General features: G+C 45.3%; 1 protein-coding gene across 2 annotated transcripts; it reads right to left on the reverse strand.

Annotated features, from left to right (window-relative positions):
* Positions 1-4,677: 4,677 nt before the first annotated feature.
* LOC123111659 (flowering time control protein FPA) lies at positions 4,678-16,817 on the reverse strand. 2 transcript variants are annotated; one of them, XM_044532489.1, is made up of 6 exons: positions 16,767-16,817; positions 16,300-16,677; positions 10,704-11,929; positions 6,659-7,839; positions 6,299-6,556; positions 4,678-4,973 (listed from the first exon to the last, which is right to left on the reverse strand). In XM_044532489.1, exons 1-5 carry the CDS (start codon positions 16,767-16,769, stop codon positions 6,306-6,308), a joined length of 3,039 nt encoding a protein of 1,012 aa, XP_044388424.1. In that variant the 5' UTR covers positions 16,770-16,817; the 3' UTR covers positions 4,678-4,973; positions 6,299-6,305. The 2 variants fall into 2 exon arrangements, with proteins under 2 accessions (XP_044388424.1, XP_044388423.1); XM_044532488.1 differs by having other exon boundaries at positions 6,299-7,839.
* Positions 16,818-20,074: the final 3,257 nt, after the last annotated feature.

A 20,074-nucleotide genomic window follows, 5' to 3' on the forward strand; every position in this document is an offset into this window, starting at 1 on the left:
ATACACTGCAAAAAGTAAAAAACTAGAATTCCACTCAGCCGGAATCTTGTGCCATGCCGAAATATCACCCACTAACGTCCACCGCCGCCGTCGATGCAACGCTGAAGAAAGAGAGGAACCGTCGTCATATCCAGATGTGGAGTAGCACCTTCGCATACAAGGATGGTATTCTAGCCGATGAACTGGTCCGCCACAAATGACGAGATCGAGGCTTTGTGGAACGTAGGTCGGGGTTCTTCCCTAGGTCCGCTAGATCCCAACCCCATCAACTTCATGTGACACGGTAAATAGGTTGATTTTTATGAAGTGGGAGCTGTAAACATAAAATGCTCCATCATCCCACATTATAGATCATGTCCCCGAAAAGAGCATACGGAAGACGGGCTCCTTGGAGCCTGTTCCATATGTATAGATGTAAAAAAAATACATACACATATACATGTAGACTCCCTCGCAAAAAACTCGCAAAAAAATACACACGTGGACTACATATGCATGAATTATTATAATGATATAGTTTCATACCGGCGTAAAGAAAGACAATGCATATGTCCCTTTTTTGTTATTGGGCCAACATGTGTGTGCGCGTGTGTGCGCGCGTGCGCGTGTGTGTAGCTTGCAAAAATCAGAATAAAAATCAGTATATTTTGAAGCGAAATTTTATAGATTCATAATGAAAATGTACAAGTTTCCACAGAATTTCTTTCGAAACTTTTAACTGTGGTTTCTGATTATTATTATCAAAAAAAGAAGGCTACAAGGAGCCCATCATCTACAACTTCACACTCATCGTCATGTCCCTCCCTTTTTCATTCAAAAACAAGAGCGTCTCTAACAACAGCCCTAAAATAAGGCAGGTGATGCAAAAACTTTTTTTTAGCATTGCTTGAGTCCAAAATCGAGCTCCATCGACTGCCCCAAACGCAAATATATGTGGTCCCATTTTAGGGCTGCCCAAAAACTCATCTCCAAGTGATGTATATTTGGAACAGGTGTGGTCGTGCCCAAACACAAAATACAACACCGTGTGCACTCTAACTGCCACTGAAACTTCACACGCGTGTCCGCCCGCCTATGCCTCTCACGTGCTGACCGCCGCCGCCGTTGCCATGGAACGCACCTTGGACACGACTGTCGAGCACACCGTCGCACCCACCGCGACCTCAGACGAGGTCAGGGAAGCAGGGAGACGATGACATGGTCGTTGTCTGTGGCGTCCGGAGCGGAGTGTCGTTGGGAAGGTGGCTTGAGGAAGCATGGCTCCAAGGGGGATTCTCTAGCGGTTGTAGACGCCGGGGAGGGAAGACGAAGGTGACGAGGACGACCGGGGTTGTAGGACGATGGAGAATCTAGCCGAAGCAACCGACAGTCCGAGGCGGAGGTCAAGGTCACAGGTGTCGCGGTTGAGGCCTCTCGGTCAATTTCATGTAGTAGAGAAGACCAGCGCGTCGAGGCCCAGGAGTAAGACATGGTGGATGGGCTCGGAGTGACTGTTTGCCACGTCGGTGTCGTTGAGAGCGGGACCTGTGGCAGCCATGGATTGGACTGCGAGCGGCCATGGATTGGATGTATGCAATTGTCGTGCCCAATGTAGGGCAGCTGTTGGAGTAGTTTGGTGCCCTATTATAGGGTTGTTGTTGGAGTAAAAAAAAATAGGTGATGCAAAATCAACTTTTTGGTGCACAATAACTACTTTTTGGTGCTCTGTCATAGGGCTACTATTGGAGTTGCTCTGAGCCGTCCGTGCAGTGCAGCTCATGCATACATTATTTCCTCTCGGTCCAAGTTCTCTAGCTGGCCATTAGGGCCATTCGCTCGCAGAATGGAAGAAACAAACTAAGAGCATATACAATCGGGCGCCTCAAACCGTCTTCAAACATCCAGGCTGACGGCCCCGTCACTTACCGGTCAAAAACACCCGACCCAGAGGGCTCCTCATATCGTCCATGAATGCCCGGGCTCACCAACACCCCTCATATCCAGCATAAATCTGGGGCGAATATGGGGAGGCCCGGGCGTGTCCACCACGCTAGACCAGACAGCCCGACCCCATCACAAATTGTTCCAAATCCCTCCTCCGGCCTAGCTGGTTCCACTTGTTCCTCTCATGTCTTCTCCCATCTTCGCATCGGGCCTCTTCTTACTCCGTCGCCACCCTTGTTCCATCGTTGTTCTGAGCCCTCAGCACCGCCCAGCACCACCACAACAGTCCTCTCATCCGTTCTCTTTGTCGTCGAAGTCGCCGTCAGCCTGGATGCCACCGCAGTACATCGGACAACTCTCGGAGTACACCTTGCCCTCTATGTGTTCGACACATTATCCAACCAGTTTTTTGTGATCTATCTGTAACGAGAAGATGGAATCGGATGATTCACTGGACGAGGAGTATGGACCGATAGAACTTGATGAAATCATTCGAAATGAGTTCTTCAATTCGCTAGATTCGAACGAAGAAGCCGAGATGATGATGCTCATGAGCATCCAACGGGAAATGGACTGGGAAGTGGAGCACATTCTCAACTTCAAGGACTCGGTCAAAGGGAGAAGAGTTCTGAACTGGGATAGGGTCTCTGGAGCACGAGTGCTACTTTGCTCCTGACCCAACTTTCCCTAATGAACCATGGTTTCGTCGTCGTTTTCGTATGCGCAAACCATTGTTCTCGCGCATTGTGGAGGGGGTGGAGGCACACGATGACTACTTCAAATTCACCAGGGATTGTTCCGGACAACTATCATTCTCTGCTAAGCAAAATGCACGGCTGTTTTGAGGATGCTTGCACTTGGTATTACTGCCGATGTCGTTGGTGAGATGGTCCGGGTACGGGAGAGCACGTGCCTAAACACCACTGTGAAGTTTGCTCGCGCCGTGGTGCAGGTGTATGGAGCAGAGTATCTAAGAGGACCAAATGCGCAAGATACAGAAAAGTTGCTTGCTATTGAAGAGGCAAGAAGTTTTCCAGGTATGCTCGATTTAATTGATTGCATGCATTACACATGGAAGAACTTTGCGGGGTTTGTACCAATGTCACACAAAGAGACCGCCATCATACTGGAAGCAATGTCATCACATGGCTTGTTGATTTGGCATGCTTTTTTTTAAATGCCTGGTTCTCACAACGACCTCAATGTGCTTAAGCGATCTCCGGTGTTCAAGAGACTTTGCAATGTGGAATCGCCTTGTGCAACTACAATGTCAACGGCCGCGATTACAACATGGGGTACTACCTTGTCTATGGTATCTATCCTCGGTGGGCGGCATTTGTCGCCATATCTTATCCCCCAAGGTAACAAACAAAGCCACAATAATGCAGGAAGCAGCTAGAAAGGATGTGGAGAGGGCCTTTGAAGTGCTTCAAACTTGTTGAGGAATTGTTCGTGAAGCTACATCGATATGGGAATCAGAGACTTCGTGACAGCTGATGACATGTTGTGTCATTTTGTATAATATGATTGTCGAGGGCTATTTACGTCCATAATGGGCGTGCATGGATTTGCATGACTATGAGGGTTTGGATTTGAGGTGTGCGGTTGTCCCAGATCTTGTTCTAGTAGTCGTACATGACGATCGATGCCGATGATCTGTTGAACCATCCTGCCTGCCCATTCGGAGGAACGCACGCACGCGCTCGTACCGTCGTACGATGGGGCTCGGTGGAGGGCGTCGCTTTTTGCTCGCGTTACGAGAAAAGGTTGTCACATCCACTACCCTTTTCCTTGACAGGGCCCAACTCGGCTCTCGGGGTTTCAATTTGGTGCGATCGATGATACTGTCCCCTCCGACCATTTCTCTTTTGAGAAGAAAAATGCCAGACAGGTCCCAGACGCCATGGCCCATGCGAACCAGCCAGCAAAGACAGGTCAGTAGTCAAACCCTATCAGGATACACGATTCCCGCCAGATTCCGCTTAAACCTAAACAAGAGGAAGAGAAGACGCTGTTGCCAGCGCAGGGCTCCAATACGTTCGACGACATGAAGAAAAGGGGAAAGGATGGAACCTGCAAGCATCAGCGCACCACCTGGGTATTCCGTACGAAGCTGTCTTGCTTCACTAAACAAAGCATGATGATTCAAATCAAATACTGTACGTAGATAAATATCAAAGCGCTAAAGGTGCATCGTTGGGTTCGAGACCGGTGGAATAAAATCTGCTGCAATGCCATGCCCTGAGCTCTGACGCCCTGAGAACTTTTGACAAGCCGAAGGCTTTCAACAGCCAGCCCAAGCCACGCTCTTCAGCAGACAGGCAATGTGACAAGGCTGGTGAACTCAAAGGCACAACAAATCTGACACCATAAATCTGATGGGATCACTTTTCTCACAGTATCATGGATAGCGCACATTTACAATTTAACAGATTCAGTATTCATGTTAACAAGGCAGTATCAATTCCATGTTTGGCATACGGAATGACGCTGCAAGGCAAGGAAACCGGCATTATGCGACGCAGTTCGTCACCTCACCTCCCCAAAAAATGCACAGGATCCTTTGTCCCACAGAGAAATGCAAGACGAGGAGACCAAAATAACATCACAGTACACTTTTTTTTTAAACGGAACATCACAGTACACTTTTGATATTGGAAGGCATGGACAACCCATATCAGCAAAACAGGAGACTTTCATCCCACTAGTCGGTTACTAAGCAATGCAGCAAAGATCACAGGCTGGGACTAGGAGTGAGCTTCAACACTGATAATACAAGCCATTTCAACACAAGATCTGGACCTAAATTAAATTAGTGCATATATCCAGTTAAAGAGGTGCGAAACAGGCTAAAGGAAAAGCATACGGAAATTCTAGAGCCAGGGCTGTCACTTTAGACAAGGAGAAAAGGGTGGATTCAGATAGCAACTAATAGCGCTCCAATGGTGCAACCAAAATGAGGTGCCGGTAAACCAAGATCCCAACAGCAGTTTCGGGCTATTTGGTGCGATGATGCCATATGATTCTTGCGCGCCAACATTCGCAATGACCTGCCACCAAAGGTAAATGAAACAGTGGCAATTGCTGCGAGTAAAATCATTTTTCACTTTATTAAAACGCTGAGAATGTAGAGGTTTAGAACATGGGAATTAACATAATTTAGCATGAGCTCTTTTAGCACGATGCGACGAGGACTGGTCACCTGGTCAACTCTTCTACGTTTTACAAGTAATAAGTAAACCATTTCCTGCATAGCAGGCTCACTACTATAAGAAGGCGTAGCTTTGTATAGCTCAAGTTCTCAACTACGACCATGCCTACAGTCAGACCTAAGTCATTTCCTATCCTTGACCAAATGATCGACCTCTGATTATGAGGATAGTGCCTCTATTACCATGGACGCATATGACCACCATTGGTCGAATACAATGGTGTAACGCCTCCAAGCAGGTAGTTATCACAATTACCTGTTAATATACACTTGAGTATCTGGCAAGGAAATGAGAGTAATTAACTACGTGGGGTCCCCACAAGATAAGTTATGTGTCCCAAGAAAGGTGCGATGCAACAATCCAGACATCAAGTCGCAAGGAATCGATTCCTACCCAGAGTTGGCATGCACACCATCTTGAAGAAAAGTGAAATCATTAAATTCATTTGTAAATTCTCACATTCTACACTTGTTATCATAGTAAACACATTTCGTGTACACTCTTTCATTCACAGTAGTAAAGAACGCCCTGCATCCATCTGGTAGTTCTATCACACAGGCGATATCTGTTTTCTTGCATTGTGTACTAGACGAAGGGCTTATGAATCAGCACAATGTTTGCAAAATGTGTTGATAAAGACGCAAATTTTAGTATTAGGATTACTATAATGTCTCACCAGATGTTAAGCTTCCAACCAAAACTACTCCATAAACATGAGTGAGTACATAAAGATGCCTCAATTGGCCACTGGAAATGCTCTGTGAACTTGTGTAACAAAAACATAATACACCTCGAGATCTCATAGGTCCAATGGGCCAAATGACATACTGATTCTTGAGCAAATCAGTTTCCCTTGTTGCCTAACATGGCAAGGTTCTGACTAAAATCCTTTCTAGTAGGTGAAACAGCATGGCCAGATTTTATAATAGCAAACAGAGAGAAAAATAGATAAAGCCGACTCAATAATAATTTAACTATAAGGGGACATTTTATAAATTTCACCAATAACCTAAATAAGAGTTTCAACTAGAGAATATACAAACCAGCCCAACTGGAAGCCTAAAATGCACTAGTATAAATTAGGTATTAATAGATTAATTATGTATTCTTAGTGGAAATGGTACAGAAAAGGCGAAAAGAATATATTTCTGGGGAACAGTTACCTTGGTTCTATTGCTGGCCACCAGGTTTTGATTGTTTATGTATCTGCTGAAGAAGTGTTGCTGCCAACTGCAATGTTGCTTGAAGGCGTTTTTGAGGATCTCCGTCAAGGTCTTCCTGAGCAGACAGTTGCTGGCCCATCTGCTGGGCAGAAGGAAGCAAAGTTTGCATTGACGCACCGCCTGAAGTAAGCTGCTGAAAGGGGGGAGGGCCTGCCGGAAGTGGGGGAACAAATGACCCCAAAGGCACGGAAGAATGACCTGCACTCACGAAAACATGCATAGGTGGCAAATGCAAAGTCGTATGACAAGGGATAGGATCATTGGCTAGAAGCATAAGGTGTGGGTTTGATGGTAGTGAACCTTGTATTGGCGGCGGATGGACCTGTAATTGCGATGGGACAGATGGTGGAACCGGTAACTGCGAGTTGTGGACAGGGATTGAACCTGAGCTATCTGGCATCACTGAAGCATGATTAGCATTCTGTATGAATCGACCTGAGCTGTCTGGCATCACCGAAGCATGCTCACGTGGATTATAGTTCTGTATGAACCCTGATTGTCTGTTTGAGCTGCCTACTGGCAAGCCAGCTTCTACTCCTCGTTGGTTTTGTTGTGCAAGAAGAGTAGCCAGCTGTGCAAGTTGTACCGGTGGGAGTGATACTGGGGCAGATGGAGTTTGTTGAGGTCTAACTACCTGCCGCGATGGAGGTTGAGGTGGTTTCATGGAAGGTAAGGACATGTTTGACGCTTCACCTGGTGCATACACTGATGGTGTGCCTTTTGGTATTCCCTGAGTAGCAAATAAGTACGGCTCTGATGTCCTATCATTTTGTGTATGTGAGACTGCACTTGCAGCCAAAGAATTGAAATTACCGGAACCTGGACTTGGGTCATTATTATTGGACCATCCTGAGGGCCACACATTTGGGGATTGCTGGTGCTGGCCCTGTGCCGTTTCCCTGCAGGAGTCTGGTGCTGGCATTTGTTGAGGTAACTGAGAGGTCAGATATGGAGAAGCATTTGCAAACTTGTAAGGTGGAATAAAATCTGTACTTGCAGGAGTATAGACTCCAGTAGATGGCTGGAGATAATCTGGACCCTGAGGAACTGTCCTCGTATCTGGAGGGTTGAGTCTTCTCAATGCATCTCGATCCTCATGACTACTCACATCAGTGTTCAGATAACTCGCAAAAGATGTAGGCATTTTCTCCAATGCTTCCGGTTGACGATTTGCAGAGGTCAGGTCTGGATTTGCCTGCTGAAACTTCAGAATGACTCCAGATATGCTCACTTTTCCTGGCACCCTAAGTACATGTTCGGAAAAGTCCGACGGTGGAACAAGAAACAAGGTGCTCCTTTCTCCAAGTTTACAAACTGCAGCACGCTGCTTATCACCAAGGTAGTTCATGAAATCATTATAAGCTGCCATGTCAGCATCATTTTCTGGGACAAAAAACACCACCCAACTGCTAGCAGCTTCATAGTAATGTTTAGAAAGCATCTCCAAGTTTGTCCTAGCAGTGCAGTCCAAAAAGTCAGGCCTGAAAAACAGGAAATCATCAGGTTGATTATCAGAAAAGAATTAGACTTGTGGTTGAATGAGAGACACTGATCATTTGGTCAGGTTAACTATCAGAACAAATCTCGAAGTGACCTACGTATTCCCTCCGCCCATTTATATAATGTGTAATATTTTAGGCACGGTGACCAAGGCACGTAATTATATAGAATTTGATACGAAATTACCCTTGACTAATTCAATGGTTTTTTTCGAGAAAACACAAATGGCCTTTGCGTTTCATTGCATTGGAAAGATAGGGAATTTACATCCTCCTAGGAGGCAGTTTTACACCGTTGTCAGCTGATAAGTGGACATCCCATGATGATGTCAAAACGACCCTGAGCCCTTGAGCCCCGGCCTTTGCCCAACATCGGGCCTCGTCCTTGATCCTGTCAACAAGCTTATTGAGCGATGGACACACATGGTCAAAAACACACGCCTTCCTATGTTTCCAGATCATCCACGGCACCTGAAGCGCCACGGATTTGAGCGCCTTGCGGAACGCCGGCGGCGTAAATTCCTTCGCGCGCAGCCACCAGTCCATGAGCGAGTCATCGTGCTTGGGTGTCGGCGCCGGTAAGCGCAGCCAAGATAGGATCTCATGCCATGTCTGCCTGGCGAAGGGGCACGCGAGCATCAAGTGTGTAATCGTCTCCGGCTCTTGGTCGCAGAGGAGGCATCGCGGGTGGTGCTGCAGGCCACGGCGTGCAAGCTGCTCCGCGGTCCAGCAGCGATCTTGGCATGCCAGCCAATGGAAAAATTTCACTCTAGGCGGTGCCCAGCTCCTCCAAATGAGCTTCCAGGAGTGGTAGCCCGTCGCTCCCTGGAAGGTTGCCCGGTAACAGGACTGAGCCGTGTACACGCCGTTGGGGGTCCAGCTCCAGAGCAGCTTGTCCGGCTCATTGGATAGCTCAACATGCTGTATCAGATGCCACAGCTTCAGGTACTGTCCAATCTCGGGAAGGCCGATCAGCCCCTGGATGTCGCGCGCCCAGCTATTGCAGCCAAGGCCTCCGCCACCGTTCTCGATTTCCGGCGATGCTTGGGGATGCACTGGAAGAGCATGGGCGCTAGCTCGCGGACGGACTGGCCGTCGAGCCAGCGGTCCTCCCAGAAGAGAGCGGTCGTGCCGTCCCCAATGGTCATGGTCGTGGAAGCGTGGAAGAGCGCGCGCTCTTCTAACGAAAACTGCAGGTCCAGCCCCTGCCAAGCGCGATCAGTGTCCGTGCGCGCGAGCCATAGCCAACGCAGCAGGAGCGCAAGCCCCGTGCGCTCGAGATCCCGAACACCTAGGCCGCCATATTCGAGTGGGCGGCAGACCCGGCGCCAGTTCACGTGACAGTGCCCACCGCGGGGGTCCGCGCGGCCGGCCCAAAGAAAACCACGCTGAATCTTCTCCAGTTGCTTCAGGGTCTTCTTGGGGGGTGCGAGCGCGAGCAATTGGTGAATTGGAATCGCGCTGAGCACGGACTTGACAAGCGCCAGCTGTCCGGCCTTGTTCATCAGCCAAGCCGCCTTCCAAGTAGGAAGCCGGCCCGCCACCGCGTCGACAAGTGGTTGCAGCTGGGCCGCGGAAGGGCGACGAGTGGTGAGCGGGATGCCAAGATAAGTGATCGGCAGGGTTAGCAGCAGATAAATCAATTAGGAGGACCTGACCCAGCGATTTGAGTGTGCATCCAGATCTCCTGCTTGCCTTGCATTGACCATGCACATGGCATATCTCTAAAAATTAGCAGCAGCGATTTTTTTTCCTAATTAACTATTGGAAGGTTGACTCGCATGATTTTTTTTCCTAACTCATGGCTGGAGATTTTGTTTTCCTAACTACGATTCATGCGTGAGTTTGGCTTGTACGTGATTTTTTCTAGGGGAGAGCCTTGTATGGTGTGTGGTGGAGGGGTAAAAATGAAATTATAGAGAATTGGAAGAAATAAACCTTACATTGTGGAATTTTAGCAAAAGAACAAATACGTCTTATATAAAGGAATGAGGGGAGTATTAATGAATTGACTTAGATAAATTAGATGTGAAGAGCAATTATATACTCCCTCCGTAAAGAAAGATAAGAGCAATTAGTGATCTAAACGCTCTTATATTTCTTTACAGAGGGTATCTAAAGATAAATTAGATGTGAAGAGCAACTAAATACTCCCTCCGTAGAGAAATATAAGAGCGTTTAGATCACTAAATTAGTGATCTAAACGCTCTTACATTTCTTTACAGAGGGAGTAGTATCTAAGAGATCTTTCCTACTCCCTCCAGTCCTGTAAAGCTGTCATTTTGGACAAGGATAGTCAGATTCTTATTGACTTATTTATATTCAATACTTCAAAAATCATACATGGGAATTTGTCCCAAAAGGTACTTTCACAATATATAATTTGATCTAAACACTCTTATATTTCTTTACAGAGGGTATCTAAAGATAAATTAGATGAGAAGAGCAATTAAATAGTATCTAAGAGATCTTTCCTACTCCCTCCAGTCCTGTAAAGCTGTCATTTTCGACAAGGATAGTCAGATTCTTATTGACTTATTTATATTCAATACTTCAAAAATCATAGATGGGAATTTGTCCCAAAAGGTACTTTCACACTATATAATTTTTTTTGGATCTTATAAATATGTTAATAGATACTGATATTAAAAGTTGTATTTTGGAGACAGTGCCAATGCGGCATCTTTTAGAGGACCGAAGGGAGTACATACTACATAGTTTTCCGCATGAATGCAAACTTATATCTTTGTTAAGAAACAATTATGATGATGAGAAAATTCAATGGAAGAGATGTGTTAAATACTGCACCTCAGGAAAAAAAAGGACAAAAAAATATCCAAACTTACAGCATGAAGTTAAGGACCTTCCCGACAGGGAAGCACCGAGCTCGGCAGATTGGTGTGCCCCCCTTTGCTATTGTGCCGTTCCAGCTCCACTCTTCTTTAGGAAGAGGTCCATGATGTTCAGGAGTTGACCTGTCCACTTCCCTAGCATGCATAGCAAAACTATTTTGGGAACGCCACGCTTCATGGTTATCAACAGGTGGGTTTGGATTCCTTAAAGGTTCAATGTAATTTCTACCATGCGCCATGGGAGGTTCATAGGTTATGGGATGTGCATCATCTTCTCGCAGATCACGGAAGGGCCTCCTTGGGTAGCCAGAGTCAACATGCCCTCGATCAAATTCAGAGAAAGGATATTCGGGAAGTTCAGCATCATGCAATTCACCAGTCCTCAGCTTCTTTGACAATGGGTATGAATGATCATCTGCATCCCAAGAATCTTCCAACGGGAAGGCTCTTCGAGGTCGCTCAAAAGGAATACTTTGCCATGGTGTTTCACCCCTAACGGTAGGGCTACTTCTGTGTTGTTCATATATGTCTTCAGACATCCTTCTCTCTGGACCCAACCCTCGCATCCTAAAAGGTTCAAAATTAGAAACATGACCAGACTCTATTTGAGGTCCGCGTCGAAGATAATTATCCCTGCTGAAGCCCACATCATCAGCATCTCTCAGTAACCTTTCAGGGCTGGCACGCAGTGATGACATGCGGAGATCTCTCGGAGGACTATCAAAACGCCTTGGCCTAGTAAAGGCCTCAAAATCTTGGTCTTCAAATACAGACCTAGACCGAACACTACGGTTTAAGTGGGGGGAATACGGGGCAACAGAGGAACATCTTCCAACTTCTGCTGCAACTCCTTCATTACGAGAAAAGCATATGCTTACTCTTGGGTTATTGAAAAGCCTCCCCTGAAGTGCTTCTTTTGCCCTGCATGCCGCTGTAATGGTAGTGTACTTAACAAATCCATAGGTGCGGCCTGGGAATGTTGTTATCTTGACAATCTCGCCAAAAGGAGAGAAGGCTTCCCACAGAGCTGCTTCATCTACCTTTAGACCAGCAGGAAAACCTATCCATAAAACCTCACTAGGTTCTGTAGACTTATTTCTTTTAGATTTATCAACTGATTTTTCAGGGCTTGATTGATGTTTTCTTCCATGTTCAACAAAATGTCTCTCATCAGAAGATTGTGCATGTCTGTCATCCACATAGCTACCTGAAGACTTATCCTGTAAATTCAAATACTTCAGGTAACCTGTCACCACTAGATATACGGAACAGCATAATAAAGATAATGAGGGATACGGTGATACCAATAGAAGGCATTAAAGTAAGCAGACAGACAAAATCATAAGTTTAATTAGTCCTGATCATTAAGTGTGAAGTGAAGTTAAACGAGACAGAACAAGCGGCCAGGTAGACTTCCCATGGCAATAAACACAACTCAACTGGCTATAATCATAACTTAAATTAGTACTCCCTCCATCCGGAAATACTTGTCATCAAAATGGATAAAAGGGGATGTATCTAGACGTATTTTAGTTCTAGATACATCTTTTTTTATCCATTCTGATGACAAGTATTTTCTCGGACGGAGGGAGTACCAACAACTACTTAGAAATGGGTCTCTTGGCTCTTCTAGAGCACAACACAACTTCCTTAAATGGTGAGACTAAGAAATAACCTCAGTTGGGAAGCAAGTCTAATCAGATAACTTCCTTTTTTTTTATCCACAATCAGATAACTTCCCAAGTACTCTGATGTAGACTGTGAGCCAATTTCCTATTTTCGGAAACAAAAACTTGCCCCTTAGCCCAAAGAGTGGCATGTTCATGAATGATTAGAAGCTATAGAGCTATTTAAGTAAGGCCAATGGGGAACAGTCATTCACTCTGGAACGTGAGGATCAAAACCTTCTGCACCCCATGCTGATTTAGAGCTAGTACTACTTTTCCAGTTAGTCAATAAGGATCGGACACCCATATCCCAGGAGCATACAAAGTCAGGCCAATGGGAACAGTCATTCCCTCTGGAACGTGAGGATCAAAACCTTCTGCACCACATGCTGATTTAGAGCTACTACTTTTCCGGTTAGTCAATAAGGATAGGACACCCATATCCCAGGAGCATACAAACCCGTTACACAAAATGTGCCAAAGCCAAAAGCAAACCACCCTCGCAAGAATTAAATGAATCCTAGAGATCTTGGGCAAGTCCAAAAGAATAATTTTCCTTCCGGTCATCAGAGTATTCCAGGACAGATAATACTCAGCCAATGTGTACGTCCTCGATACTTGAAAGTCTCAGCAGATTCCAATTTATACTTAATGTAAAACAACTTCTATAAACTACTCAAGCCTACAATAAACTATACTACTGGTTTTGTTTGTTCGCAATCTGGCAGAACAGACATGTGTAATGGTAATTTATCAGATATTATGAGCGAATTATAGAAATTCCAATGTGTTTGTGGCACGAGTTAGCGAAAACCCCAGGCACTCACATAACCACAATTATTTTGTGAGCGTTGCACATAATCCAAGATACTGTGGCTTAAATGTTGCACAAAAAGCACTGATCATTTGAACAGAAGAGGCTCCTGGCAAGCTGCAATGAAAGAAGTGGTCAAAGATGGTGTTGTGTGTGTGTGTGACAGGCAGCAAGGAGATCTTGGTTTGTAACCAATTACACATGGTTTCATTAAACATTTTGCTAAAAACATTGGGCCATGCACACTTGCTAGTATAGCTGAGGTTTTCTGTAACTTGTGGTGCTATATTTTGTTTCTTTTGAATTTACTTTAATAATTTTGGAGAAGAAAAAAAGGCGTTGCACAGCAATAGCAGTTCGTGATCTGGCAACCAATACGGCTTCCCTTCCGTCCAGCCACCATTATCCACAGTTCTCGACCTTTAGGTTTTGATTCCCCATTGGAACATATGAGAAACTTTGGCATAATAGATAAATTAGTCATTCAGCTCTTCACTCTCCCCTCCCCTCTCTCATGACCTAGTGCTTAGGCACAAAATAGGACATGGTTACAGAGTCATCAGCTGTGAATGGCTTTCTTATTGTATTTACCTGTCAGCTATTTTTCAGTGTTTTTTGAATGTATGCATATACCTACAAAAAACCAGGGAACTGCACCCTATCAGTATCCCCATACCAGTATCTCATGTTAGTGCTTAGGTTGGCATTTTAATTCCTCCTGTAGATTAGCAGAAATTAGTGCACCTGCAGTCTATAACTTTCTTATTTCTTAATGCTATTTTTAATTTGAGACTCAAGCTCGTTAATTTGGAGTCACTGTGATGAGTCATGACAAATAATCCTGCACTCCTCGTTCAGGCAAATAAATAACCAATGGTAGTTCTTTGTTTCCTACAGGAACTGGGCAAGTCAAAAGAGCTGGGGTGGTGAAGCTGGTGAGGTACACCAAGAAGATTTTGCAATGTTATTAATATGTCAACAGGTACTCATTTGTCTCCAAATAATTAACCTAAGGAGCTGTTTCATATATTGTGATTATAGCAGGATGACTGTGTCACCATGTCCTGAAAGTGATTATATCATCAGTTATGAATTGGGGCAGAGTAATCAAAACATTATGTACAGATGGACATTCCAATCAACCTCCCACATGTCTGTGATTATATCCAGCCTATTTGGCTAGTTACAACGCTTACCAGCTGATTATACAGATACATTGGAGACAGATGACCACCTGTTCTAGTCTAATTGGCCAAATTTTAGAACAGCACTTATCCATAACTAGTCAATGATGTAACTATTCAGTATACGCCTGGTGGTAAGGCCAACTTTTTTCTTCTTCAACTGAAAAGATCTTCCACACAATATATCATCATAGAAATGCAGGACCTATGCACAGACTGCTATCAGATCAACAAGCTAGATTGGTCTGTCAAAAGCCGTACCTATGCCCATACTCTTTCTGATTATTTTGACCTTGTATTATCTGATAAAGATCATAAGCATGTACATGAGGTTGTAGAAGAGATAGCTTGGAATACTCAATGCTGTGAAGCAACTACTTTGACCAAAATCATAGCCTTCTGTTTTCCATTTGGAACAAAGCTGACCACATAAAGCACAACTATGGTGCTATAAACATGTTACATCACTGTGAATATAACATAGAAAGAACTTGTCATGGGCGCACGTCACTTTTGGATCATTGGTTTTTAACTAGGAATCCGATGATGAAGCTACATAAAACCAGATCAAGGCAACCTCACATTGATGCTGAATGAGCTGGAGCTGACATACACTTCTATCATCTAGCTGAACCTTTTGGCCAGTATTGGCATAAGGTGGAAACATGGATGGTATCTTTATGCCAAACAATGATGGTCATCACATTTAACTACCCAAGAAGCTTGATTGATTGATCAGCTTAGCAGTCTGTTCGGTAGCGGAAACTGTGCATCATATTTTATATGAATTCTAAGAGAGAGAGAGAGGGGGGGGGGGGGGGAGTTCAGCCACAAAGACTTATTTTACGGAAAGCCAAGGAGTTACAAGAGATAAATATGTGTGTCTTGTTGATAGCACAAAAAGAATAAAGAACACTTGAAACTGTCAGATAAATATGTGTGTCCTGTTCATAGCACAAACAGGCAAGTAAAGCTGCAAATGATGTCTTTGACATGGTTCGCATTGCAATAACAGGTCTGAGTAAACTTAACAATGATGAGTGTTGAGAAAGAGTATCGGGTACCCACTGCCAAGAGAATTTAGTGCGGACATGTCAATATATTAAATGATCTTGGCATGTTGCACTTGCTGAAAACCTTCTCTGATGTTTCATATGTAATTGAACGTGCATCTTATTTTTGACAAAAAAAAAAGGAATATCCAGTTCTCTCATGCAGCACAATTTTTTTTTCTGATGTTGCCTTACAATGTTTTTCATCTTTAGAAAATGTGCTACTTTCAACATATGGAACATCAGATCAACGTTCATGATCTTCAGATGAGAAGATTTCTCAAGCTAACATTGTACCTGATCTCCTAAAGATTAACTTTTGGAGGTTTTATCGTGCCGTGCCCTAAATGGAAGCTAGATTACAACCAAATTGTCGAGCTGAGACATCAGGTGAGCTGTGATAATTGTTGATATATTCAATCTGAGGTGTGCACTATTTGTTTTCATAGTACACCTGACTGTAAAGGGTTGCTGATGCATAGACACGGTATGTGATCATTATTCGGTTACGGCGGAGCCTGGGGGTTCAAATATCATCTTCGCAAGGAATCCAATTGATCCATGTGAAGTTTTGCATCATTCAAAAGAAGGAAGGGTTCTATTTTATTTATCATGCACATTATATATGTGAGCCTGTTTTTGTCTGGGTTTTTTCCTCAGAGTAATCCTGTGCATCCTAAATTTTAACTACTCACACAGAGTTTGTCTTGACTCCCGGGACTTGGTTATACTGATTCCAAAATTCATGATCACACACAGGACAAGAAAAGCACACTGCACCAATGATGCGTTTGAAACAAAGCATATGTTGACCAACAATTCTAGAAAAGTGCGGCAAACCGTGATCGAGGCGGGAGGAAGTTCAACACTAACCCCCTTGGAAAACTCAATCCTAACGGGCGTTCCTTGGAGCCGGGCCCCCTGCAGTTCCCGGACCGCCGCGACGGCGTCCTGCTCCCGCATGAAGCTCACGAAGGCGAAGGTCCGGCCAGGGTCGCGGGTGATGCCCTCGATGTCGCCGCACCGGTGGAGCAGCTGCGAAAGGTCCGAGGCGGTGACGCCGGGGGCCAGGCTGCCCACCCAGAGATGCCGAGACGGCGGCGCCACGCCCCACCCGGAGGAGCGCCGCGGAGTCGGCGGTGGATCATCGCGGCCGCCGAGACGGGGCGAGCCGTCGCCCCTCCCGCCGCTGAATCTTCCCCTGCCCCCGCCTCCTCCGCCTCCGCGGCCTCGCCCCCGGCCCCTCCCCAGCTGCAAAGAAGTGGCCGGTCGCGATTAGTCGGGGCAAACCGCGATTCCATCGATAGCAGCATCTACGAGACGAGCGTGAAAGAAAGTACCATTGGTTTTGTGGCGGCGGCGGAGAGGGTTTGCGCCGGCGTCGGCTGGAATGCTTGCCGTTACTGGATTTTGCTGTCAGAATATCCACATAGGTAGTAACATCACATATATCTAAATAAAATAAATGATGTGGTAAACAATAAATGAAGAAAGAGAGGTATGTGGTAACATAGCTAGTTACTAAGGGCATGTACAATGGTGGCATATGGATACATATGCCTCATGATAAAAAGTAATTTGAAGCACCTACATTCATTTTTCCTCTCCAATGCAAGCTATCACTAGTGGGCCTCATTAAGAAATAAAAAATAAAGACTCTAGTACACATGCATCTCTACTTTTCACTCTAACCTTTTCAGCTTTTGTCACCGGACCACGTTTTTTCTCTTCAAGCACCCGCCTCCTGAAGAGGATCCTGCTTCCCTATCTGAACCTACTTTACGTCATATCCGATCCTACATGGCATGCGAGGCATCACATTGAGACTATGCATTGTACATGCCCTAAGGCTAGTCATAGTGGTATAGTAACTTACTAATAACATACGCATGTTACTAGTCTATGTTACTACCATCATAGTGGGTAGTATCATAAGAGTAGTGTCATGCAAGCCTTCATTTATTATGTTATAGACTCATTTTGCATTGGGTGCGTTATGTTATGGTAACATGTTATGTTACCACAAACACCTCTCTCCTCATTAACTTCATGCCACATAAGCATATATGTCTAGGGGTGCGCTATGTTACTACCTAAGTTACTCCCACTATGGCTAGCCTAAGGGCGTCTCCAACAGGTTGTATGTTAGTCTGATTGATAAAATGTCCATGTCATCAACCAACAAGCTATCATACAATTACTTCAATGGGTTGTATGTAAGCTATCCAATAGATGGTGAGAAAATAAATGTGATTGCTCTCTATTTCACCTTGAAGCTTGTGCAAAGGTTGTTGGTTAATCTACATACAACTTTGCTCTCTCTCCATATTTATTACATGCCACATCATCACTATGTCCTACGTGGCAAATTAATCAACACCTATCTTACGACTGTTGGAGATGCCCTAATAGCATGAGTAACATCACACATAGCAAGGCAAGATGAGTCTATAGTTTAATAAATGAAGTGTTGCATGTTACCACACATATGTTACTCTCCACTATAGAGGTAGTAACATAGAGTAGTAACATGTGCATGTTACTACTCTATGTTACTACTCACTGTGGCTAGTCTCATATGTATACAGATGCCTCATGAGAAAAAAATATTTTGAGACATCTGTATTGATTTTATTCTTCTCAATGCAAGCTAGGTGCACGTACTGTGGTCGATAAAGCCATTATAGGGTCTTTTCTTGTTTCTCAAAAAATAGTCTTCTCTTTAAAAAAATACTTCTAGTCTTGCTTATGCTGGCATTTTTCTGGATTTATTTCAGATTTTCGGGTGATGTCCGTTCAGTGGGAAAATATATTCCCGCTGACTACGAATATGCATGTGGTGTGACGGCTCAATCTCTCGGAGGTGCTCATAGAGCAGAGAGAAGGGTATGCGTCGTTCATACGGGTGAGTGTATGTGCAGTGCGTATGTAAGAGTGTATGCGTTTGTAATGTGTTCAAAAAACATGTTGCAAATCGAACACATTATCGTCTGCGGAAACGGCTGCAGAAGTCGGTCACCAAGTGGGCATGCCCATGTTAGATGTCTGGTTTGAACGAGTTCTGATAGCATACGTTGCGATGCGTCGGGCCATTTATTGGTCTTTTTCATCGAGAATTTGAGAAAATGCAAAACTTGATGAAAACTCAAACAACTTGGCATGGTGCCCTGATGAGTTCTCTCGCCTTCTTGAGACAGATACTTTTCCTCTAGGGTTTCCCTAGGGTCCAACCTGTCCTCCGACGGCGACGCCGGAGTCTACATACTTTCTACACCTATCGGGCTGGTTCTCGCGGGTGAGGGGCGATTGACTACTACGAAGATCGAGATCGGGGTTGCATGGAGGATTCGGGAGGTGTAGTGCCCGAGGGGGCGTTGAAGAAGACGATGATGGAGACTCGATCTGGGGAGGAGATCGCGGGAACAGGTGCGGCGAGTGCAAGCCAAGAGAAGGAGGCGGTCGATGGGGAGGTAGCGAGAAGCCAGGAGAGGCCAGCGGATGAAGTTCGGGAGGAGGAAGAGGAGGGGGTTTCGGCCATTTGGGGCCAGATCCAACCCTAGAAGACGCGTTTGAATGCATGAATCTGCATGGGGAGGAAGAAGAAGATTTAGACCTGTCTGGGAAGGTGGAAGAGCTGATTAGGGAGGTACGATGGCTGGCTCTTTTTAGGGTTCACACGATGAGACCGCTAGCCATGCGGCGCTGCTAAACTCGATGAGGAACGTGTGGGCATGTGCACAAGGGGTCGCGTTCAATATTAAGGGGGCGAATATGTTCTTGGCTCAATGCCATTGTCTTGGCAACTGGAATAGGGTAATGGAGGGAGGTCCTTGGCAGTTTTGAAGGGATCCAGTGATTCTTGTTGAATACGATGGCTTCACCAGCGTGTTTGAGTATGCACTGGACATGTATCCGCTGTGGGCACGAATCAAAGGCCTTCCAGATGGCCTCACACGGAAGGAAGAGTTGTCAGAGAAGGTTGTGAAGAAAGTGGGGAAGCCACCCTATACAGTGATTGTAAACGAAGGAAAATAAACCCTTCTAGTCATCTTCGGGTAAGAGTTTTAGTGGATGTGAATGAACCTTTGGTGAGATTTGTGCCAATCATGTTGAAGGAGAGGAAAAAATACCCTGTTAGCTATGAGAAGCTCCCAGATTTCTGCTTTTTTTGTGGTCGTACGGGGCACGTAGTGGAGGAATGTGGTGATGGTATACATGAACATGTATCTTGTGAATGGGGTGATTGGCTACACTGGAGTAATGAGCCGTCTAGCGCTGGAGGAGGCGGTAGAGGAGGGAGCTGGATGGGTTCTGGTAGAGGAGGAGGGGCTATGGGCGTGAGAGGTAGAGGCGGGAGAGGAGATGGAGTTGGAGGTGGAGGCATAGGAGGCCGGGGGCTTGTACCAGAAAGCGGACAAGGTAGGCGGAGCTAGCGAGGGGCAGTCGGCTCCCGGTCTTAATCTTATGTTGGGCGAGGATGGGAAGAATGCAAGGAAAAGGTTGATCAATGCTGATGGGTCTATTAATGTAAGAGGCCAAGAGGTACCAAACCTGAAAGGAAAAGTTTCAAATACAGTTCTGCAGCTAGAGTATGCATCTGCGACGGATACTTCAGCTAGTGGTGGAGTGGGCAATGCAACACAGGGAA

Source organism: Triticum aestivum, chromosome 5B (genome assembly GCF_018294505.1).
Source record: "Triticum aestivum cultivar Chinese Spring chromosome 5B, IWGSC CS RefSeq v2.1, whole genome shotgun sequence".
In the NCBI taxonomy this organism is placed as follows: Eukaryota; Viridiplantae; Streptophyta; class Magnoliopsida; order Poales; family Poaceae; genus Triticum; species Triticum aestivum.

Bases quoted from the DNA above. Each gene is read 5' to 3' on its own strand.
- LOC123111659 (XM_044532488.1), bottom strand. The intron at 11,930-16,299 runs GTTAGTGTTGAA...TTGAATTTACAG, and splicing joins GGATTGAGTTTTCCAAGGGG to GATAAGTCTTCAGGTAGCTA. The intron at 7,840-10,703 runs GTAAGTTTGGAT...CCTGTTTTTCAG, and splicing joins AAGGTCCTTAACTTCATGCT to GCCTGACTTTTTGGACTGCA.